Genomic DNA, 24,814 nt, shown 5'->3' with positions numbered 1-24,814 from the left:
AGAATTGTCTTAGACAGCATAGCTGAAGATCTGGGTCTGTATTGTGACTCTGTTAGTTACTATCTATATAATCTTAAAAAAGTAACTTAACTTCTTCAAGTTGTGTTTTCACAACCTTGTTAGACAAGTGCTAATATTAACTTCATTTTCCTCATTTATAAAGTACCTGTTTGATAAGGTTATTGAGAGATTTGAATGAGTTAATACATGTAAAATCATTAGAACAGTGCCTAGTACATCTTATCAAGTGTTAGGAAACTAACTAGTTCTCTTTCGTGGATGTGTAATAAACAGCTTGGAGTGGTGAAAAGAACACTGACCTGTTAGTCAATAGATGTGAATTACAGTTCTGGCTTTATCAGTTACTGACTTTTGTAACAGTAGGCCTATCTCTGAGCCTTAATTTACTCATTTCTAAAATGAGTGGTGGATGATGTGGGGGTGGGGATGGAGTTTGACTAAGCAGTCTGAGATCCTTCCTAATATTATAGGGAATGTTAAATTTCCATTAGTACATAATTTTAAAAAACCTACTGTAATTCTTTTCTTAAATTCTCTGGTCCTTTAAGGTTGCGAGTAAATTGTGTTGGAGTTTTTGATGTTTTAACATTTGATAACAGCCAAAATAATAATCCTTTGGCATTAATGGCCCAGTACCAGGTGAGTAAGAATTAATATGAATACTTATTTAATAATTTAAATCTTGTTTTTCTATTTTAAAGACAAATTTTGTTTATTTTAAAGTATTTCAGGGATTTAAGCCTAGGTTTCAATTTATTCTTGGGTGGTTTCTGTGCAAACTTGGAATGTGTATTTCATAGCCACTGTGATGTACTTAGCATAGAGCCCTATAGGTTGGAATATACAGAATTAATGACAGTGTCAGAGACTCTAGCTGTTCAAAATGAAAATGTATTTATGTGATTGGGAAATTTGTCCTCAGCATAGATGGATTAAAACAGATTAGTCAGCTGAAAGAGTTATATTAAATGCTACTCTTTTCACTTCTTTAATCACACCAAGTATTTTTACTTGTAGAACATTTGTCCTACTACCAGTCGTAAAATTTTAGAAATATTTTCAAAGGCATGTTGTGGGATTGCCATTTTCTTTTGTTTAGTCAGAGTGTATCATTCACTTTTTATACGTTATCAGAATTTGGTTATTGTCTGGCCTCATTCTGTTAGGGTTGATTTAGGCCTCATGTTATTCTTAGCTATTTTGCTATTTCTTACTTCCTGATTTCAATATAAGGTATAGGAGAGTAAGAACCTATCCCTTTAAGCATTAAGAATAGTTGCTTTCACCTTGATTACTCTGCAAGTAATGTGATTAAAGTAAATACTTCATCTCATTCAGTTTGTATTGCAGTACTGCACATTAGGCTAGACAGCTGTGATTTTAAGACAGTTTTAGTTCTTTGTATGTAAGAAGTTTTTGGATTTTTTTGTACATTTATTAACTTACAGAGGTTGATATAAGGCAGAATCTCTTAATCACATGGAGAAAGAAATACCTTCACATTGCTCTTCTCTTTTCAACTTCTTTTGTTTAAAGGTTTAAAAGAAGATTTTAGTTTACTTTATATGAGACAAAATTTGAGAACAAAAAGAAAAGAAAGGACAAAGTGAGAAGTAAAGTCTAAGTAGTATTAGTATTCTAATTCATGCACAAACCTTTGCTACTGAACCACAGACAGTGCAATCCCAAGACTTACAGGCATTCATTGCACTCAGTTTTATGCAGACTTTTCACATCTTTCTTCCCCTCTGCTTGTGCCTACCTAACCTCAACAGCTGCCAAGCTGTCCTGGTTGATAGCAACATCTAGTGGGCACTATAAGGAGGAATCTGCCTAATTCTTTTTTTCCTCAGCAGCACTTTCTTCTGCCTAAGGGGTTTTGCTCCCTCTTTGTTATCTAGGGTGGTTGTTTCTTAGCTTACTTTCCTTCTTATCTTCTGTCTTATACTTACTTAGTGCTTAACTAATAAGCTTCGATTAATTTTTCTTCATAATCTTTGTACTTCCAAAAGTGATTGATTATTGACTGTTAATGCTAGTGATCTTCATATATTCAAGCAAATCATATTAAATCTTTGAAGGAAAATTACACATTTTTAGAGCCAGTGCCATCAACTTATAAGTATCTAGAAACCCCCGTCCACATTAAAAAACAAAACATATGCCTTACAGTTGTCTCCTTATTCTTTTCTGAATAGGGTTCCTTTTCTTTAAAATTACTAGTATAAAACAAGACTAGTTTGATTTTTCTTTTTTCTGTGAGTGTCACAACAGTGTCTACCTTTTATTTGTAAATGTGCAGTATTCCAGTTATGTGTTACAGGTTGTGTAGTTACCTTGAAAAACAAAACTCTTCATAAGAAAAAATGATCCTGAGTTCTAGACAACCAGCTATTAATAAGTAAGCATTTAGGGCAACTGATTTGTAAGTCAGGAACTGCCTTCGTTCATAAAATCAGGCAACCTTCAACCAATTGTCACTTTCTCTTTATTTTTTCAGCATTAAAGGATATATCAGACTTTCTTTCCTTTATTTCTTATTTTGTGGTATTTATGGATAGATGACTTTTCATGTAGCTTATTATAGTAAGGTATAGGAGAGAATTAAAGATAGTACTAAAAAGGGGAGTGTGATTTTTACAGAGAAGAGGGAACATAAGAAAGGAGTGCATTGTTTCTTGTAGTCTATTTTTCATAGTCTGTTTCAGACACGTGAATAGAGACTGACTTTCAGTAAAATGGACATAAGTAGAGCCATAGATAGAATCAGAGAAAGAAATCAAGAATCAGGAAGAAACTGAAAATGAGTTGGGGGAAAAACCTCCTGAATTCAACAAATAGGGGGAAAAACAGATGGAGGTAAGAAGCAGAATAACAAATGGAAAATTATTTAGCTGGGAAATAAGGAAAGGAGAGTTATTGAGTTTTTATAATGTTTAACATTCTTAATTAAGCAAGACTCCATTAATTTCATTTGTTTAAAAAAAATCAATTCTAATTTAATCCAGATTATGTCACATGTGTACTTTATTTCTAAAAGTGAGTATTCCCAGCTTGAGTCAGCTTTAGAGAGGTGGTGAGATGTACTCAAAATCAGATATTCTTACTTTTTAAACCCATCCAGTTCTTTAGCTATCTTGGACTTTGTTTCCCTGTCTCATAAAAGGGAATAATAGAGTGTTCTAGGAGGGAGACTTAATACAGCATCAAGTCAGGATGGAGCCAAACTGAAAATTCTACTGCTTTTTAAGGGTTGGGAGGTTGTGTGTTGGTAACTGCTGCTCAAGTACTTGATAGATAACTACCACCTACAGTTTGCTTTGCTTAATATATTAGATTGAAATACCTACAGAAATTTACAGCTAGCATTTACATATACTGATTTCTTTTGACCAAGATTTCCATAATTTCATTAATATAACTTGAATTGTTTTACCTGATCTGTAGTATGATAGGGGGGAATCCTTCTTAGAGTTTATAGCAGAGTCCTCCAGAGGACAGAAACGATGGTGTCAGTAATGGTGTTTCTTCCCATGCCAGCTTCCCTCCTGCCATTCTGGGCTCCCAACTCTTTACCACCAGTGAAGCTTAAAAAGTTCCTCTGACATGAATCCTTGGCATCTTTTCTCTAAAGTAGTTGATATAATCAGTTTTTGGTTTTTTTGTTTTTTGTTGTTTTTTTTTTTTTACTGATTATAGGATCTTGTGTTTAAAGTGTCAAATTCACAAATACTAGTTTGGGACACATTTTAAAATTTGAACTTTGAAATGTTATTTTAGTAATGGAGTTTGCCTTCCTGTTAGTCCTTATTATTTAGGTAAAATGTTGTTAAAGATAGCCATATAGTGCTAAAATTTCATTAGTGGTTGAGTGCTAGTTTCCCAAATATGCCAGTTACAAATATTCTACTCAACTGATGGTTCTCAACCCTGGCTGCATAGAAAAATCTCTTGTGGAAGCTCTGAAAACTTCTAGTACCTAGATCTTACTCCAGACTAATATAGCACCATGAGGGGATGGCCACTAGATGATTTTTGTTTTTGTGGTGTTTGTTTTAGTTTGTTTTCAAGCTTCTCAGGTGATTTTAATGTACAGCTAGGCTTGAAAACTTCTTATAATAAACAACACTCAGTAAATGAACATGTATCTAATAATTCAGATGATTTCTCAGATTTTGAAGATTTACAGAAATCTTCTGTAGAAATTACTTCAGATGATTTGTTATTAACTCTGAGCTATTCCATTCTCCAAGCCATGTGATTATTAATAATTACCTACCAAGCAGGGCCAGTTGGGATGACCATTGTGTTTCCTGGAGTTATAATAGATGATAAAGAGCTTACCTTAATTCAGCCAGCTGTCTTTTGAAAATCCTTTTAGAAGGAAAGCCTCAGAATGGTAAATCTTTAAAAATAAAAAAAAATTTAAAAAAAAAGGAAAACAGGTGGTTCCAAAGCTCAGAGATCTGTGATAGTATGATTAAAAATAGTCTGTTTGGAAACAAAGACAGATGGGATATCATTGAAGTTTGTAGCATTTTTGATGTTCTAAAATCAGGTTAATGTTTATGTCTGTAATGGGATAGAACATGTTCTAATGAGAACTTTCTTCAAATAATTCTTCATACTCCCACTATATTCTGGGAGTCATGGAAAATGAGAAAAGTGTAAGCAAGTGTATAGTAACCTTAAATTTGTTGTAATAGAGAAGAATATCAGCTCTATTTAAATTTTAAATTGTTTTTTAAAAAACCAAAAACATTTAATAGCAGCAGTCCGTAGTTGGCATGTGAATTGCTTTATGTTTCTTAAAGTGTTGCCCTAAAACTACCTTTATCAGAATTACCTGGGTGCTTTAAAAATGTTGGGCCATTTTCCAGACTCACTGAGTAAGATTCTCTGGGGGATGGGCTCAGAAATCATCTTTTCAATAAGCTCCTAGTTGGTTCTGATGAGCACCAATATTTGAGAACCCTGCCCTAAGTTCCACAGCTTATTTATAATGATTTTTCCATTTAGATGGTAATGTTAGTGTATTACATGTGTATCTATGAAATAAAAATTAAAAGTTATATTTATTCTTTCATGTCAGCAAGCAGATCTGATATCATTAGGAAAAGTTGTGTTGGCTTTGGCTTGCAACTCTTTGGCAGGAATTCAGCGAGAGAATTTACAGAAAGCCATGGAACTGGTGACAATCAACTATTCCTCTGACCTGAAGAATCTGATTTTGTAAGTTTCAATATGTGATAAAATGTATGTAATGATCTTATGAGATAAGGCAGAGTTTTTTTGTTTTAAGTTTGGGCATTGCTTATTTTCATAAGGGGCCTTTTAGCAATGCTTCTGTTTTAGTTCCTATTATTTAAAATCAAGCAAAACACAAACAACTTTTAGTTTATTTTTATGGCTAAATATATATTTTTTAGAATAAATTAATAAACTGATATGTTTAAATTAGTTACTGACGTTTTAAACATTTGGTCAAAGGACACCTTGTAGAGCTGTATTGGTATCCACTAGCTACATGTGACCTTTTAAATTAATATTAATTATAATTTAAAATTTAGTTATGCTAGCCACATTTCAAGAACTCAACAGCCAGCCACATGTAGCTACCGGCTAACATAATTGGACAGCACAGATACAGAATGTTTCCATCATCTCAGAGTTCTTTCGGACAGTGCTGCTCTAGGGAGTGTGAAAACCATCATGAATAAGCCTCGGATATAATCCAGTTATGTACTCTATGGCCAAAACACCCATTCTGGAAAGCATGTTTGCAGAGGGCCCCCCTACTTATGCTCCAGTATCTTTACTCCAGAGAATCCTTGAATATAGATTTGAAATGAATTTGGCTTAGGAGAAACCCATTGTGTACTATTGCCACCACAGAATTGCTTCTCCCCAAGATACATTTACTATTGGAAGATTCCAGAGGGTGGGCAACTACCACCTTTATTATAATTATGAGTTATATTAGAGTTGCTAGGAAGTCTTGAAATTTTTCCTAGTATATTCTAGAAGCAATTAGAACTTATTGATCCTAATCAACAGTCTCTTTTAGCTTACAGCTGTCCCTTCTGATCTTTCTGTGTAGCCCTGGATGATCCAGTTTCTTTTTGGACCAGCCCTGGGGTATGGAATTGGGGGATGGAGGATGGGGCTGCCCACCTGATCTTTGTTACACTGGCATCAATGTCCTGCTTGTGACAAAGCGCTGGAAGCCAGTGATTGTCTGGATCCTATTAATAAACAAGATGATTTATCTTTTAAATAAAAATATTTGTTTTATATATGATCACAACAGTGATTCTTAGTCTTAGTTTGCAAACACCTAGGATGTCTCAAATAATCTCAGGTTATAATCTCTAAATTATCTTTTTTAAAAAAGTGGGAGTAGAGGATATAAACATAACAAATTGGTCATATGTTAATAATTGTTGAAACTGGGTGATGATACATGGGGATTCATAATATTACTATTCTCTGTAATTTCATAAATATTTGAAACTTTACTTAATAAAAAAGGAATAAACAAAAAAGTCATACTTTAATAAACAAACTAAAATTTATGGAGCAATAAACCATGTATCAGGCACTTATGAACTGCTTGACGTGAATTAATTCATTTAATTCTCCTAATAAGCCAATAAATTAGATACTATTCTTAGCACCATTTTAGAGATGACAGAACTGAATCCAAGGGAGGTAAAATAACTTGCCAAAGTCACATAGCTTGTAATAACTTTAAATATGGTTAACTAGATGTAAATAAGTCAGTTAGTTACAAATGAATAGCTAAGACATAGATTATTCACATAGGTATAACTATTCATTTATTCAACAAAAGAAAGCCTACTATTTATGGCAAATGCTGAGGATGCTTTGAACAAGATGAACAAAATTCCCATCTTCTGGAGCTTATACTCTAATGGAGAGAAAAAGTTAATAAACATATAAGCAACTGAAATATTTTCAGATAATGATAAGATCTATGAAGAAAATAAGAGAATTACAAGCAAAAGAGTGAAGGAATAGGAAGCTGCTTTCTCATGAAAGTCAAACAATGGCTTACCTATAGAATAAACAATAATAGGAGATAGAGAATCTTTGTATTCTAACAGGTGGCCCTTGAAGTATATACTTTATGTAAGTTGCTTTAACAATTCTTATTTTCTGCCTTCATTATAATGGTAGAAATTGAACTGATCTCTTCTGATTTGTGTTAATGCATGAAGATTTCTCAGAAATGAATATATAATGATAGCTGGTAGATAAAATTGCAGAACACAGTTCCCTAAAAAGTTGGGCTCATTCAGTTTAGCAAAATTGTAGACCCAGTTTTAGTTTGACAAATTATCTTTGAAGAGCAACAGGAAAAGCTCCCCACCTCACAACCACCCCCTATTTTACTCCTCTCAAAAAGTTTGTAACAAGCTTTTCATCTAGAGCCATTGTAAAGAAGGGTTTGAGAATGGAAATGGGTAAGTGTAACCCTACTGTACTTTGCTTTCTCATTTCCATATTAGTAAAAATGTAGAGAAGAGACATGTTTACAGTTGTTCCATTGGCTCTTAAAATTTTCCAGAGAAAATGAATATAATATTTAAGGATAAAAATGACTTGCATGAAAAAATGTTTTCAAAATTATGTACATTAAGATGATTGCGACAGCTACAGCTATGTGTTTGTGGGTTATGTTGTTTTTTTAATTGCATGTTGGACATTCAAGTGATTCCTCTTTTATTTTGGTCAGGTATTTATTGACTGATCAAAACAGGATGCGAAGTGTAAATGACATCATGCCCATGATTGGTGCTCGATTTTATACTCAATTGGATGCTGCTCAAATGAGAAATGATGTCATAGAGGAAGACCTTGCAAAGGTAAAAAGTATAGTTAATAGAATGTATCTGTGTATATAAATACACTTGCATCTGTGTGTATAAATAGGTATAAAATACAGTAATCACTGTACTGCATGTAGTGCCCAGTTTGCTAAGATTGCAGATATTTTTGTCCAAAGTGAATGTTTAGTATTTTAATTCCTTATGTCCGCTGGTCACTTTTTTCTTTTCATTCATGGCTTTGTTACAGTCATTTTACAAAATCTTGATTTTTCATGTAAGTTACTTTAACAATTCCTAAAAGTGGTCAGCTCCATAATCTTCTTGAGTACTGTTATTAAATGAAGTGGACTTAGTATGTTTAAAAGTAGAACCAAAAGGTGGAGATGTTAGGGTATATATGTTTAAAGGTAATATTGGTGCAAGATACCAGTTTTTGTATGTTTTGGCTTTTACATTTAGTTAATCTGGAATATTAACATTCTCTCTCTTTTTAAAATGTTTTATAGGAGGTTCAAAATGGAAGACTGTTTAGGCTTCTAGCAAAATTGGGAACAATCAATGAGAGGCCTGAGTAAGGATCTACAGTATTTTACGGTGTTTTCAATTATAAGGGCATTATTTTGCATAATGAGAATGAGTGTACCTTATTCTTACTGGTTGGTTATATTTGGATAAAGAGAAAAATTCTCATGTGAGATGACCTTAAGATTGTGTTTGCCATTAGGGTGCTGTTTTTTAACCACAGCCTAGGTGTGGTTGTCCTTATGAATTTTTTACACATATGCACATACAGAAAATATACTGTTAGAAATTTCTATTGTGGTTTGCACACAAGAGAACATTTTATGACTAATACTACCTCTTCCCTGTCTTTTTTGAAGAAAAAGTTTCAAATTAGTTTACTACCTTGGTCAGTTTAGAGACTTCAGAAATCTCTAATTGTTGCATGCCTCTTCTATTAAAACGCATTTTTTATGGCTGTCCTATAGGTGACGTTGGAAAGGCATCACCATTTTAAACTATTTGTCATTTAAGTTCTGCCTCATTTATAAGTTAATCATATCTTGATAAGCAGAGTTGGTATTTGTGCTGCATAACTCAAAGACAGGTGGTAGAAAAGAAGTGCAGCTATTAAAACTATAACACAAGTTACATTTCAAGAATGTTTCATCTGTTAATAAAGGTAGGTAATAGGTAAATATCACTGCTTGAGGGAATTTTTTTTTTTTGACTCTGAAGTTCAAGTCCACTTGACTTTCTTCAGAGTTAAAAGACTCAATTTGAATTTTCCCTAGTAATTTTTCTGAATGAAGAGAATATAGTATACGTTGAATCATTTTTTGGAAACTTTTAGCTGTTTCTTCTGGTATTTACCTCTTTAAAACATATATTTATAGTACTATTTCTTGATTTGTTTTTAAATATTTAACTCAGCTAATGACTCATCCCCTTTCCTCGACACGTATGCAACACACACACACACTCACACACATTCTACTGCTTAACTTTTTTTAAGCTGGTCATTTTTTTTTTTTTTGACTCTGCTCATATTTTTTCCCATGCGTACACATTTACATATATAGTCTAATTGATCAGACTTCTTTTATGCTTCTGGATTTGAGTTATAGTTAGAAAGGCCTCTTCTCTAAGATTATGAAGGAATTATCTCATGGTTTTTCCTAGAACATTTGTGGTTTCATTTTTTCATATTAAAAATTTTTACATATTTAGAAATTATGTAGGATGTAAGATATAAATCCAGCTTTTTTCCCCCAGAAAACTACCTAGTACTCCAAAGGCCATGTATTGAATAATGTAGCTTTTCTCCACTGATTTGAAGCCACATCTCTTCTATACTATTTTAATGATTGAAGTTTTAAAGTCTAATAGTGTGTGTTCTTTCCTCTCTATTTCATTGTGTGTTGTTTTGTTGTTTTCCTAAAACTGTTTGTCCGTATAAATTCTAAAATCAGCTTGTTTAGCTAAAAAAAAAAAAAAAAAAAAAGTCAATAGACCTGATGGGTTTTTTTAATAGGGAGGATAACATGTTATGTTTATCAGTAAATTTAGGAAGTATTTTTCAGATGTTGAATCATCTTAATCAAGATCACGGTATGTCATTCTATTTGTTGATGTCTACTTTTGTACTCTTCAGTAGTATTTAAGTTGTTCTTTACATAGTTATGGCATACTGAGTTTATTCTTAGGTATTTTGTCTTGTTGCTATTATAAATGCAAAGGGTCTCCCCCCACCCCCGCCCATTTTGTCTTCTTAGTACTTGTTATTGGTATACGTGAAAATTCTTGATTTCTGTAAATTTTGTTCTCGATACTATATTGTTTGGATAGTTTTTTAATAGGTTCTCTTGGATTTCCCACATATTTAGTCACATCATCTACAAATAGTGATAGTTGTACTTCCTCCTTTCCAGTTTCTGTACTTTTAATTTCTCTTGAGTGATTATGTTAGCTGGTACTTCAGTAAATAGGTAAATAATAGTAATGATAGTTTTCTTCAGAGTTTGAAGCATTGTTCCATTATTTCCTTAAGAAATTCTTCCCTTTCCCCAAGCTTTTAGAGTCTTTTCTTTTTCACTGATGTTCAGAAATTCATAACACTCTGTGTGTGCGTGCCTCGTTGTGGGTTTTTGATTCATAATGATGAATCAACACATGAGCCTTTTTAGTCTTAGAAACTTAAGTTCTTCAGTTCTGGAAAATTATCTTCATTGTTTCTTTAATAACTTCTTTTTCTGGAATCCATTGCTCAGATGTTAGGCCTTTGCAATTGATTTTCTAATATTCTCTTCACCTATTTTCTGTCCTTACCTTTTTGTTCTACTTTCTGGGCAATTATCTCAACTTCATTTTTCTAAAATTAAAGTTTTTTTTCTAATCTTTATTTGAATTTTTAAAATTCTGCCATCATGTTTTTAATTTCCAGGCACTTTTCTATTCTCTGAATGTTTGTCTTATACCATCTAATTCTTGTCTCTCTGAGGCTGTCAAGTATAGATTTTTTTGGTGGTGGTTGGTTGTGGGTTTTTTCCCCCCTCTTTTTTTCTTTTTTTAGTTTTAAGTTTTGTTCTGTTCACTGCAGTATCTCATAGGAAACAAGAGTTTGTTTTGTTGTTTTATTCCCTTTTCAAAAGGTTTCTGATCTTTGGCTGTCAATTCATATTAAGAATGAGTTCCTAAAAAGCTAATGAGAAGCTCTGTGTGGGGGTAGGGATTGTAGGGTATTGAGCTTTTCTATGTGATAAAGTTATATATGATTTTTGTTTGTTTTTGGTAGACTCCGAATGTCATCATTTCTCTTGGTCAGATCAGCATCCCCTGAAAAGAATCTTCCACCCTACTGCCTGTGGTATAAGCCTGACAGCCAAGGTTTGGGAGCCAAGCAGGGGAGAGGCATTTTTTGAATAGTGTCTCACCCACCACCTCCCCTTTGATCCACCCTTTCTAGAGAGTAAACCTCCAGACTTCTGCCAGTCAGAGGTGGGGTCAGGACTGAGAGATGGCTCATCCATTTGCTGTTTATGGAACCTTTTCTCAGTTCTGCTGTTTTCATCTAAGTCCACACCTGCATCTTTGGTAGTCCTTGATGGCTTCAGTGTCTCAGCTTACCCGTCTGCTTTCTGCCTTCCAGACTTTCCTGAATATCTCTTGTTCACTATTGTTGCTTCTTCTGATCCCTTTGTCCCTCCTGTGTTTATACCCTTTCTTGACATTCACTATCAATTTGGTGGGCTTTTGAAAGGGAGCGGAGATAAATGGGTGTGTTTAATCTGCATTTTAATTGGAAGTCCCAGGAATGACCTTTGCAGAACACAAGTAGGATTGTGTTAAAACAATATGGTGAGCTTCTCCCCGGGTTCTTAGAAAAAAGACACAGTTTTTTAAACATCATCTAAGGCTGCGCAGTTTGGTCCCTATCTGCTTGTCATCCTTGCTTCAGATCTGCCTTTTTCTTCCCTTTAATTTTGTCCTCCCCCCTTGCCTTCTCTCACTGCCCCCTTGCTTTCTTTCACTCTTCCTCGTCTTCTCTCTGTCCCCCTCTTTTCCCTCCCCCTCTCCCTCTTCCCTTGTATTTGGTCTTTTTCTTTTCTTTTTTCTCTCCCAACCCCATCCAGACACACTGACCTGTCTTAGGTTTCTTCAGTGCTCCATGCTGTCCTTTGCAAATACTGATCCCTCTGACTAAGGAGCATTCTTCTTCTGGGAAGAGCAGCCACTACTTCCTTTGGAAAACCTTCCTTGTCCTCTCAGATGAATTCTTGTTTCTGTTCTGTATAATATCCCTTTCTTTTAATAGCATTATTTAAATATGCAATTACAACTTTCTTTGATTATTTGTTTCCCCACTAGACTATACGTTCCTAAGGTCACTCAAAACTAACAGTGATCATGTGGTTCTCCAATTCTCTACAGCTTGCTTTCAGATGCAGTGGTAGGAAACCAAAATCTACTTCCTTTTTATTTCCTAAACATTCTATTTTATGCCCATTAGTGAAGTGAATCACATGTCTGACCATCCCCTTCTATTGTCACCTACAGGATGGGAGGAGGAAAAGAATATTCTCTTATAACCTTGGTTTAAAGATATGTGGAAACATTTTTTTCTTTCTTCTCCATTTTATCTAATGGTAGGGGCTGAAATGAGGTAATATAAAGTAGGAATGCATAAGAGAGGATTTTCCCCAGAGAATTGAGAATTAAAAACTATAATTCATATACTTTCATAATTCTGTGAGATTATTTTTTAATATTATACCAAAAAAACCCTAATTGCTTATTTATCAGGAAAAAGTAAAATGAAACTAATTTTGAGTTTGAAAAATAAGCATTATGGCCATGTAGCATATAGTATGAGTTACTGAGGTAAATATTAACTTCCTCCAGGTTTCAAAAGGATCCTACTTGGTCAGAGACTGGAGACCGTTATCTGTTAAAACTGTTTAGGGATCATCTTTTTCATCAGGTGACAGAAGCAGGTGCTCCTTGGATTGACCTCAGTCATATCATTTCTTGTCTTAACAAGGTAATTTGTATCTGGATTTTTAAGCTTTTAATGCTGCCTACAATTGGTAGAGTTGCATCTTCTGCAAATACTGGGAGACTAAGGAATCAGGATGTACTCTTGCTGTAGTCTGTAAAGCATTTTATCAATAACATTTTCTAGAATAGGAAGATTTTTCTTAACACCTGCATGAATAATTTCAAAATTTTTATTGCAGATCTTTTTATTATACGTGTCACAAAATGACTGCTTTCCCCCCTTTATACTATAATACTGTGTTTTATTTACATGTTGTAAGACAATGAGTGGTAAAAACAGAAAAATAATTTTATGTTTAAATATCTTTTAAGAATTGAATCCCTTCTAAGTCATTGTGAGTTGTATTGGAAGTTATTAATTCATTTACGTTAACTACAGGTATTATAATTAAGTATAATAAAAGCATAATATTGGTAGCATTCATAGGCCCAGCATTTGTGAATGGTGAATTATGTGATTAGATAAATTAAATAGATAGTGGTATATCATAAATTTATTTAAGAGGTAAGCTTTATGTTTTGAAAAGACTGGGAGAGTTAAAACTTACAGAGGAAAGAAGGAACTTGTTCCCTTACGAGTTACTTGGAATTATGGAATTTAGAACTGCTCTCCAGAAGTAAATCCTAGTCTTTGTGTAGGTTTTTGTTTAAACTAGAAGTTGGCAAACCATGGCCTATGGGCCAAATCCATTCTATGGCCTCTTTGTACAGCCTGCAAGCTATTAATAAGGATAGTTTGACTTTTTTTTTTCCCCTCTGTCTTAAGAGACATGGTCTTGCTCTGTCGCCCAGGCTGGAGTACTAGAGTATAGTGTAGTGGTGTGCGTGATCACAGCTCCCTGCAGCCTCAGCCTTCTGAGTAGCTGGGACTATAGACAGATGCCACTGTGTCCGGCTAATTTTTAAATTTTTTGTAGAACGGGATCTTGCCATATTGCCCAGGCACAAATTCCTGGCCTCAAGTGATCCTCCTGCTTCAGCCTCCCAAATGTTGGGACTACAGGCATGAGCCACCACGCCTGGCCCAGTTTTAAATTTTAAAGGGTTGTAAAACAACCAAGCGATAAATAAAGAATATGTGACAGAGACTGTATTTGGCCCCTGAAACCTAAAACATTTATTGTCTGGCCCTTTATAGAAAACATTTGCTGACCCTTGGTCTAAACCGTCCTAAATTGTAAGTACTAAAGGAGAAAATACCTGCTATAGCCTGTGATTTAGAACTGTTAATGTATAGTGCGGTTACTCTTCAGGGAAAATGTTGTAGTTTGTTTTTCAGCACTGCTTTATTTTAATTTCCTTTAAACTCTTTAGAGAGTATTGTCAATAACCTACATTACAACAGCACAGAAGTGCATTAAACTAATCCAGTATGATTTGTATATTCATTCATTTTCCCCTTATTTCTCTTAAAGGACAAACCTTTTCTTGAGAGCAATGAGTGGAGAATAATTCTATCAGATTTTAAAACACAGTATCCATACTATCAAAGCACCAGTTGTTAAAGATATGTAGAAGTAGTATAAACATTGAGCAGTAGATCCTATGCCATGAGTATAATAGACACTTTTCCTAAGCAAAGGTTATTTAATGACTATTAGGATAATTAAAAATTGAAGAAAATTCTATTTCATATCATAAAATAGCTAATAGTAAATAATATTATCCCAAATATGGAATGTGAGAATAGTCTAAGTTTGAAAAGAGTATAATAAATTAAAAGGGGAGGATGGCCATATTGATTATCTAAAAACTAAGATTTTACATAACCTTATTTTGATGGAAAGGATGACAGAAATTAACTGGTAAGATGATTTGAATGTTTGAGCTCTCAGTAACTTTTAAACCTATTTTAATGTATCAATTAATGGAAGAAGGAAAGAAAAAACCTATGTTGAAGACTAACAAAAATGAACTATAACAAGCCAGGTTATTTGATAGACTAAGGATTAGTATTTATGCTTTATAAAAACCTCACTAAAATATTACTGCCGAATCCCAATAGATAAGTGGGTAAAAATCATAAACTAGCATTCACACAAGCAGAAATATCAAAAGTAAATGTATGAAAAAAGTTTGATAATAATAGTTAATTAAAATGTAAATTAAAATAGCAAGGCATTCCTTTGATGTGGGGCTGCTGTTAATTGTTACAACTCATAAATCAATGGTGTCTAATTGACATCCTTTGGGAAACAATTTGGCTATATTAGCTTTGAAATCACTCCTACTTTACATTTTATTATTTATACTTTTAAGTATTTCTCCTAAGGAAAAAACTTAGTATTTCCTACAGAAGAAAAAAAATTTAGTAGATGAATATGTTCATTACCCTGTAATTCATGATACAAAAAAGTGGAAGCTATTGGGGGAATAATTAAGTTACAGCGTTCCAGCTGGATGGAGTGCAATGCAAACAAATGCTAAGCATGAGGAGTAGGTAGATATGTAGGGCAGTGTTTGTTTGAAAAACATGAGTTGAAAATTGTGTGCATACTGATAAGTGATGTAAAATACTTATGAATATATGAAAGGGAACATGACAGTTTTTAAATATTTCATTTATCATTATTGCAAATGTCCTATGATAGAATCTTTTCCACAAAGTGTGAACTTCATATTTTGCATATGTATGTTTCAGCTAGATGCTGGTGTGCCAGAAAAAATAAGTCTGATTTCCAGAGATGAGAAGAGTGTACTCGTGGTGACTTACAGTGACTTAAAGCGCTGCTTTGAAAATACTTTTCAAGAACTGATTGCAGCTGCAAATGGTCAGTTGTAGTATTTGCTAAAAAAAACAGGCAGGACACGGCTGAGGAACTTAACTAATAGCAAATTGCACTACAGCTGAACTGTTTCATCATCTCATTTCACATTTGGGAAACAAACAGGAGATGAGCAAAGCTGCTTGCACTTCAGTCAGGTACACTGTTACTTGAAAGGAAGAATGTTTCACTTATCCAAGAGCTATGGCTGCCATTGAAGGCTATATCTGTGAAGAATTTATTCTAGATTAAGGAGCACCATCAGATGAATGATGTTCCTGCTTTTGTTTTTTCCACTTGTATATGCACTAATTTTAATTTTTTAAAGACTTTTTTCTGATCTTTGAACTTTTGCCACATTGTATACTTACTAAGGGAAACTATTGCAAGGACATTTTTGGGAAACAATGCTGGGCAGCATTTTTGCCATTGAGGGTTGCAAAATTTGCTCTTTTGGGGATGAGTTGCCCTGAATAACATAATGGACCAGGTAAATAATCTCATGAAAGTGCAGTATAGTGCATAATTTTTGTAAGAGTATTGTATGCAAGCTCTCTATGCCACCCACTGTTAGTTCAGACTGAGATTTGTGTTTTGTTTTGTTTTTAAGAACACACAAAGAGAAATATCAGTGAATTGTTGGATATGAATTTCCCTGTTAGTTGATTTAAATCCTTTCTGAATAAATGTCAGATAAACAGTAACTGAAGAAGCATGTATAGCTCTTCGCTCCAAATTCAACCAGAGCCTTTTTAAAAAAAGTTATTTGCCTGCTAGATACATTTACATTTATGTAATTTTTTGATACAAAAAAAATTGCAAAATTGTGTTAAAGGCCTAAAGTTCAGGAGTATATTGCTTTAGGTTCTTTCCAGTTTGCTTTTTTTTTTTTTTTTTTGTATAAAGTTCTGTTCTTTGAACCACAGCTTTATTATGGTCCTTTACACTGGATACAAACACAGAGACACTGTTCGGAAGAGGAACTAAATTCAGCAGTGGTCTGGTATCAAGAGCTTTCTGATGTTTTACAGCCTGAATCTGGAGGGATAACAATCTGCTGTGCCTTTGCAGTCACTGCTTAGCCCAAAGTAATAGTACTTTTGATAATAACTCACTCTGTGGGATATTCCAGAATAAATCCATCTCAAAAGTTTGGAATTTTCCTCCTCTTAACTTTCTTAATATTTGGACATGCAGTTGTCGCCAAACTTGGGTATTCATGGAATTTCTAGTTACTGAAATACCTATACTTTGATAATGAAGACTGCCAAATACATAGGAATTTTCTTTCTTAAAAAACAGTAATGAAGACTATATCTCCTTTCCCAGCACTGAATGTTTTACTAGCACTGGGTGCTCACCATGCAACTATGAAGAAAATGTGGAAACTGAAAAAGGTCAGGACAGACTCCCAAGCACTTGCAACTGATGTTACTGTCTTCAATTTTAATAATTAAACATATTTGTATATTCAGAGAAGTTTTTAATATTTCTCTGTCCACTTTTTATAAGCTTTAAAATGATTTTCTCTGCCTTGAGATTTGCATCAAGAAAAAGCACCTCTCTTCACCTGAAAGCTTTGAAGACTAGAGACACACTTTACACATTTTAGCAAGTATATTTGAACCCACGTTTGGTAGCATCAGTTGTTGAGTTAAAAAGAAAATCAATTACTGCATTTGATCTGGATGGATTTTAAAAGAACATAATGTTCAAAGGATAATTAACATTTGCCACCATAATGTTCTTTTTTATGTAAAAGAACAAGAACTTGGAGACATTAACATGCAAAAGTCTTTTATCATTAGCTCATGTATTTGAGGAAGAGCAGCTGTCTTTTTATATGTTTTTTGACAAATCATATTGTAATTCTTTTGTACAAAAAAGAACTACTTGTATTCTAGAAGAAAATATGAAATGCTTAATTTATAAGCGGGCTGGAGATTTTTTCCAATGTTGTTTTCTTTGAAAATGAAAGGGGATCATCTATTTTAGTTTTGGGGCCTGGGAACTTTTTGAAAATTTAATTTGTGGACCAATGTTTTGTGAAAGCTAAAGAAGGGCAGGGGTTAAAATAGGGCTTGAATTTCTCATTCTGTATAGACCAGCAAACTTCCCTGCAAAGCAAGTTTACATCACAAACCCAAGAATGTTTGCATCACAAATGCTAGTTTGCTTCAGCCCCTAGTTAACCTCAGGACTTGGTTTGCATATAAAAGATAGACAGCTGATATGTTTTCATGAGTAAATATTGTCAGCCAGAAAACAGTTGGTGTCAGGTAATGCATATATTTTTTTTTTTTAGTTTTGTTTTATATTTATTTTTTATTTAGTTTTTATTGGGAATGGTTTTCAGAGGAACTCTCAGTTCTGCTTAGGTGTTTTTTTGGGGAGCCCTCTTTTCCATAGTATAATTCCACTTAAGAGGTTGTCTAAAAGTCTTTTTAATTCATAGGAAGATTTTAATATCTGAGAATAGTCAAATTAAGGTTATAAACTTCCCATACCTTCCTGTTATGACATAAAAGCACAGAAAGGACAACCCTTGAAATCACGTAACGTTGGTCATTTCAATTTTTTGTACCTATTTTAAATTCTGTTAGTGTATTTACTTCATTGTAAATATTTTTGCGGGTACCTTTTGTATTTGCTTTTGACCTTGGTTCTGTGATTTGGATGTCAGCAACTTCCCTAAAAAGCACCAGTATGTTAAGTTCTAATGTCATGATCCCAATATGTGTTATTCATCTTTAATCCTGTTTTCAGTCTATGTGTACAGCAGTATTTTTAATAAAGAATTACAGAAATTGGTGTGTCCTTTTTTTGTACCAGTTTATGTAACAAGATGATGTTTGTCTTATGGTTGATTGGGTTTTAAAAGATTGTATATTTCATATGTATTTTGGAGGAATTTTTGTCTTTAGTTGAAATGGTAGCAGATCTGTTAATTAACTTATCAAATATTTGTTAAATGCCTACCTACTGTGTCCTTGGATCTATGCTAGGCACTAGGACTGCAGATATGGGGACTTGGTATTTACAATATGTGTAGTTATAGCCAAACATTTTAATACAACATGGCTTACAATGTAGTTTAGTTTAGGTGGGTTTTTTTTTGGTTTTTTTGTTTGTTTGTTTGTTTGTTTGTTTGAGACAGAGTCTTACTCTGTTGCTCAGGCTAGAGTGCCGTGGCATCAGCCTAGCTCACAGCAACCTCAAACTCTTGGGCTCAAGCAATCCTGCTGCCTCAGCCTCTCGAGTAGCTGGGACTTACAGGCATGCGCCACCAGGCCCGGCTAATTTTTTCTGTATATTTTTAGTTGTCCGGTTAATTTCTATTTTTTAGTAGAGACGGGGGTCTCACTCTTGCTCAGGCTGGTCTTGATCTCCTGACCTCGAGCAATCCTCCCGCCTCGGCCTCCCAGAGTGCTTACACTGTAGTTTAGAAGACGACTTATGTGAAAGGATAAGGAATAATACATAGCTAGCCTTTGATTTAGTACTTAATTTTCATATAGGTGAGGGGCATCCCTCCCTCCAGATTCTTCAGAATCATTATTTAGGATATAAAGATAGATAAAGAAAATATAGCAAATATTAACATTTGTTAAACTGGAGTAGTGAGTGTGTATTAAATATAATATAGTAGTCCCCCCCTTATCTGTGCTTTTGCTTTCTGAGGTTTCAGTAAGATATTTGGGGCAGAGAGAGAGACTGTCTGGGTTGCAGTCTGAAATGTCAGTTCTTGTTGTGCTCATAGCTGAAGAATGACCAGGCACACCAAAATACGACAAGCATGAAAATGAGGTTTATTGAGGAGAAAAAGATAGGATTATAGAGCAAGATAATAGGTTTACAGAATGAGGTGCGTACGCTACAGATGAGGACCGGACCCACTGTGGTAGCAAAAAGGGGGTGGGGGGAAGGCTTGGTTGTGGTCTGGGTCTTATTTTATAGTGTCCAGATTTGGGCCTCTCTCATGGCTCAGACATCACCATGGACAGTTGGGAGTTATTTGGCCTGAATCCTACCGCACATGTGTGCCTCCCATGAGCCTCTCTGAAAGCCCATAGGGCGGGGGGTGAACCGCAGCGGCACCCACTTTCATCCCGAGTTGACCCAGAATCTCTCGCTATCTACGTAACAAGACCACATTCACATAACTTTTATTGCAGTGAAATTGTTGTGTTTTGTTACTAGGTATTATTTATTATCTCTTATGGTGCCTTAACTTTAAATTAAACTTTATCATAGGTGGGTATGTATAGGACAAAACATAGTGTATATAGGGCTTGGTACTGTCTGTGGCTTCAGGCACCCACTGGGGGTTTTGGATCATACCCCCATGGAGAAGGGGGAACTAATGGACAGACTAGAAAGTGATGCGGGGCTTGAGGCTTAGGTGAAGGGTAGCAAGAGTAGAGAAGAAGGAGGGATTATTTCCAGCTGAAGGACAGGTGAAGTGCTTTTAGGAATTCAGAGAAGAGAAATGCAGGAAGGCTTTCGTGTAGAAGGATATTGAAAGAAATCTGTGGATTTTGATGGGAATCAAAATTACCATCTTAGGTTCATGGAGGAAAAAGAGACTAGTCTGCCTAGAAAGAGTGTGTGTTTGGAGGATCTTCTAGCTTTCAATTTCTTAAGAGAAAACATTAAAAATACTGTTAAAGGTAACAGTATTACATTTGATACACTCAGGTAAATGGAGCTTTAACGGTTTTCTTTAAAACAAGCATTGTCATCTCTTGTGCTCTGAATGGTCTGAAAAAGCAGATTATTCCTCCACTTTTATTTAGCAAGTGCACATTTAGAGACACATCTGTAAAATCTCCCTCTGTGTAAATGGCAGGGGGGAAGGGGAGGAAAGAGGATTGTAAAACCCGTGTCTTTAAAATTTATTGAAAACAATATGGCGCGTGGTGGTTAAGAAATCAGCTGGCTGGAACAATGCCAGCTGAGTTAAAATACTGGCTCCTCCACTTAGAGCTTGTGATCTTGACTACACCACTTAATCAGTAGCACAGTTGAATGAATTGGGGTTCATTCATTCATTATATATTTATTGAGTGCCTATTATATGCCAAGTATTGTTCTAGAAACCAAGAGAAAAACTTTGGCTGCAGCAGACACAGTTTTCTGCTCTTAAGAGCTTCCATTGTAGCAGGGAGAAGATAGACAATTAAGTATATGGTATATTATTGTTAGAAGGCAATGATGGTTATGGGAGGAAAGCAAAGCAGCATAAAGGGTATGGGTAGAGTTGCCAGATTTAGCAAATAAAAAATGCAGAATACTCAGTTGAATTTGAGTTTGAAATAAACAATGGATACTTTTTTTAAGTAAAGTATGTCTCATGTATTGCATGGGACTTAAACTAAAAAATTGTCCCCAATACTACATGGGACTTATTTATGCTAAGAAATTCTCTGTTTATCTGCAGCGCATATGTACCTGGCCAGCCTGTGCTTCATCTTGCAGCTCTAGATGTGGGGGGGGGTGTGGTGGTGGCTGGGAGGCCTCCCTGAGACGAAAGCTGAGTGAGGACTTGTGGGTGAAGGAGCCAGCCTTGTGGGTGTCTGAGGGAGAATATTCCAGTGAGGGAACGTGCCGGCAGTATTGGAGGAACTGCTGGGAGGTGAGTGCAGTTAGAGCCACACAAATAGGGGGTGATGTCGGAAAGGTAAGGGGGAAAGGTGGTGTCTTGTGGACCATTGTAAGTATTTGGGCTTTTACCCTCCGTGAAGGGAAGATGCGGGATTTTGAGCAGAAGAGTGACATGATACGACATTGAAAGGGATCGTTCTGGCTACTCCGTCATGAATAGGCTGGGGAGGAGCAGAGTGGGGTAGTGGGCAACTCGGGAGCGTTCCAAGTGAGACGTATTGGGGCATTGAACCAGGGTGGTAGCAGTAGAGGTGGTGCGAAGCGGCTGGATTCCTGACATATTTTGAAGGTAGAGACAACCGGGACATCCCAATTTATTGGATGTAGAGTAAGAAAGGAAGAAGCTGAGAATGACTCCTGAGATTTTGGCTTGCTGCTGACAGGATGGAGGATTCTACTGAATGGGGGGCAGGGAGGTTGGCCTGGTTAAGTTTGAGATACTTAGTATACATTTGTTATGTTGATGTGTAATTTTGTAAGAAACGGCTCCAAACTTAATGGCATAAAGCAAGCATTTTATTCTGCTCGGGGATTCTGTAGGTCAGGAATTTGGCAAAGTGACAACAGGGATGGCTTGTCTCTATTCCATTGTGTTTGGGGCCTCAGCTGGGAAAATTCCAGTGGCTGGGGGCTGGAATGGCTTGAAGACTGAGCTCGGCTGGCTGCTGTTTATAGGAGCACCTACACGTGACCTCTTGGTGTGGCTTGGGCTTCTCCAAGCATGGCAGCTGGGTCCCTTTGGGAGCTTTTGGAGAATAAGTGTACCAAGAGACTCGGGTGGGAAGTGCACAATCTTTTCTGACCTGGCCTCCAAGTAATGCCCTGTCACTTCTGCCACATTCTGTTGATTAAAAGTGAGTCACAAAGCTAGCTCTGATTCTAGGAGAGGTGAATTTGATGGGGGAGTGGCAAGGGCACATCCAAAGGTCATGTGGGATAGGAGAAACTGTTACAGCTGTCTGCGGAAAATACATTCTGCCAGAGCATCAAGAGATGTCAGTGTGGCACTTACATATTTATATATATGAGTTTGGAGTTTAGGGGAGAGATCTGGTCTGTACATGAAAGTCAGATGCCATTTAAAGCCCTGAGGTCACAAGATCAGGAAGGGAGTTAGTATAGACTGAGAAGAAAAGCTCCCAGGGCAGAGCCTTGGGGTAACTGGAGTAATGTTGAAAGGTCAGGAAAAGAGGTAAAACCAGCAAAGGAGACAGAAGTAGCCAGTGAGATAGGAAGAATAAGAAAGTGTCATGGCCTGAAATCAAAGTGAAGAAAGTGTTTCCAGGTATAAAGGTCAAGCTGCCAATGTGTCAAGCAAGATTGGGATCGAGAATTGGCTATCGGATTTAGCAATACGGAGGTCACCGATGGCCTCATCATGAGCAGTGCCCATGAAAGCTAGGTTTGAGCAGCTTTCAGAGTGACTGAGAAGAGAGGAGTGGAAACAAGTAGTCTAACCAACTCATTCACAGGATCTTGCTGTGAAGAGGAATGGAGAAATGGGGTGGTAGCTGGAGGATAAAGTAGGGATGAAAGTGTTTTGTAAGATGGTAGAAATCACAGCATGTTTGTATGATCCAGTGGAAAAGGGGAAAGTTGATGGGGTTGACTGGGTGGAGAATGTCTAAAGCAGTGGCTTGGAGTCTGAGAGGAAGGGTAAAGGGAAACATGGTGTGTTTGGGGTTGGGCATCTAGAAGGGAAGGCAGAGTTTATGGGCACCGATGCTAGTAGGTGGAGTGGGTTTTGAAGTTCTTCTTTTATTAAAGGGTATGCTGTTAATAATAGTGCCTGTCGTGTTAGATTGCTTTGAAAATTAAATGAGTTTATTCCTTTAAAGCACTTAGCATGGTTGCTGGCACATATGAAGCACTCAAATGATAGCAATTACTAGCTATCACTGGTCTAAATACCAATCTTTGGAATAGCATTTGTTCATTAGAGTTTTGTCTAATACAAATTAAAATGAAAAGATATTTCAAATACAAAGTTGAGCCCTTCCTCCTTTTATTATTTTTAAAAATGTATAATTTAATACTGTGAGTTGGGCAGCCCCCCTGAACCAAAATAGGTTCAGAGAGACTCTGCCTTCCTCCTTTTAAAATGGGTTTTTCTTCTGTGAAAAGTTGTGGTACTAGATGGTAGCTTTTTTTTTCCTATTAATAATCTTTTACTGATGAATAGTGCACACACACACACACATATATATAAGTCCATAATTAACAGTACAGCTCAATGGATTATAACAAAGCAAACAGACCTATATACCACTACCCAAATCAAGAAATAGAACATTAATAGCATCTAGTTGGATTTTTAGTTTATTTTTTCTCCCTTATACATTCTTAGTTCACAGAATAGGTGGTTGGTCATCCCTGTGTTGGGACCCAAGATTTAAAAAAAAAAATTTCTTGGCCTGAGACACCCAAAAGTCTGGTAATGTATTTAACACCAAGGAGTCCAATAAACCTTACTAGGCCATCCTGCTAGAGGGAAAAAAAAAACAATTCCCAGATGTACGGTAAGTTTCCAGAGTCATGAGAAAATTTCTAAACTATGATGTGACAGATTCCTCAAGCATTCTTCAAATCATTTGCCTAAGTGAGTGACTTTACTCTTATGTTATGAAAACCATTATTTTTAAAAGATTTCAGATCCTTGAAGATAAAATGCCTCTTGCCCTCTTTAGTTAACTAGAAGTTTACTGAGATTAGTCATTTATCCCTTATTTTCATCTGTGTCCCAAAGAAAATGGCCTAATTTTTTTCTCCTGATCATGTCTCTTCAATCTAGTTTCCTCATGATGTTATTAAGCAGGTAGTAGCATGGGCCACTTTCTAAGACAGTGTTGGTGACTTACTCTACATCTAGTAGTTACTACCTGCGTTGTTTATTTCTCTCCCTACGATGTAATCCACAAAACAAAATGGAAGAATACTTAGCTGATTTTCTTTTCTTAGCGAAGTTCTTGTGTTTTAGGCTTTTGCCTGTTATTTTGTGTGGTTTCCCACATGCAACCTCTAACACACACGTGTGTGTACATGAACACACACGTGTGTGTACATGTACACACACACCCTGTAATTATGGAAATTGTTTATCAGCTGAAAATTAGTGTTTGGGGAAGACTATCCTTAATTGAGGGCACTGCCATCTGCACTGCACTCACACCCAGCGTACTTGTTTGTGATCTTACTCATTTTAGTGTTCAGTTTTCTGGGCAGTCTGCCTAGTTTGATTTTTTTATTTACTGTTGGCAGTGTTCTGATTGTTTAGAGCAGCCATTGTATGCAACTGATAGGAAGCTTTTTGCCCTCTCTTTAGCCATGTTCACTTTTTCTTATGCTGTATCTAGTAATTGTTTGAAGGAATCTTCTAGAACACCAGTCCCCACCCCCAGGGATGCCCATACTCCTTGTTTCAATTATGCACAAATCAGAGAGAAAATGTGTACA

General features: G+C 35.7%; 1 protein-coding gene across 3 annotated transcripts in view; it reads left to right on the top strand.

Moving 5' to 3' along the window:
- The window catches only part of PAN3 (poly(A) specific ribonuclease subunit PAN3), a 129,936-nt gene extending 111,431 nt beyond the window's left edge, over positions 1-18,505 (top strand). For 2 of the 3 annotated variants that reach the window (XM_045566845.1, XM_045566843.1), the window contains 6 exons: positions 570-660; positions 5,114-5,253; positions 7,781-7,910; positions 8,381-8,445; positions 12,777-12,915; positions 15,574-18,505. In XM_045566845.1, the coding sequence (XP_045422801.1) occupies positions 570-660; positions 5,114-5,253; positions 7,781-7,910; positions 8,381-8,445; positions 12,777-12,915; positions 15,574-15,714 (706 nt within the window). In that variant the 3' untranslated portion in view covers positions 15,715-18,505. Of the gene's footprint in view, positions 1-569; positions 661-5,113; positions 5,254-7,780; positions 7,911-8,380; positions 8,446-12,776; positions 12,916-14,070; positions 14,110-15,573 lie in introns of all 3 variants that reach the window. The other variant, XM_045566844.1, reaches the window with a different exon arrangement.
- Positions 18,506-24,814: the final 6,309 nt, after the last annotated feature.

The sequence above is a fragment of the Lemur catta genome, chromosome 13 (assembly GCF_020740605.2).
Source record: "Lemur catta isolate mLemCat1 chromosome 13, mLemCat1.pri, whole genome shotgun sequence".
In the NCBI taxonomy this organism is placed as follows: Eukaryota; Metazoa; Chordata; class Mammalia; order Primates; family Lemuridae; genus Lemur; species Lemur catta.
Note: the sequence above shows the minus strand (reverse complement) of the source record. Positions and strands in the feature narration are given on the sequence as shown.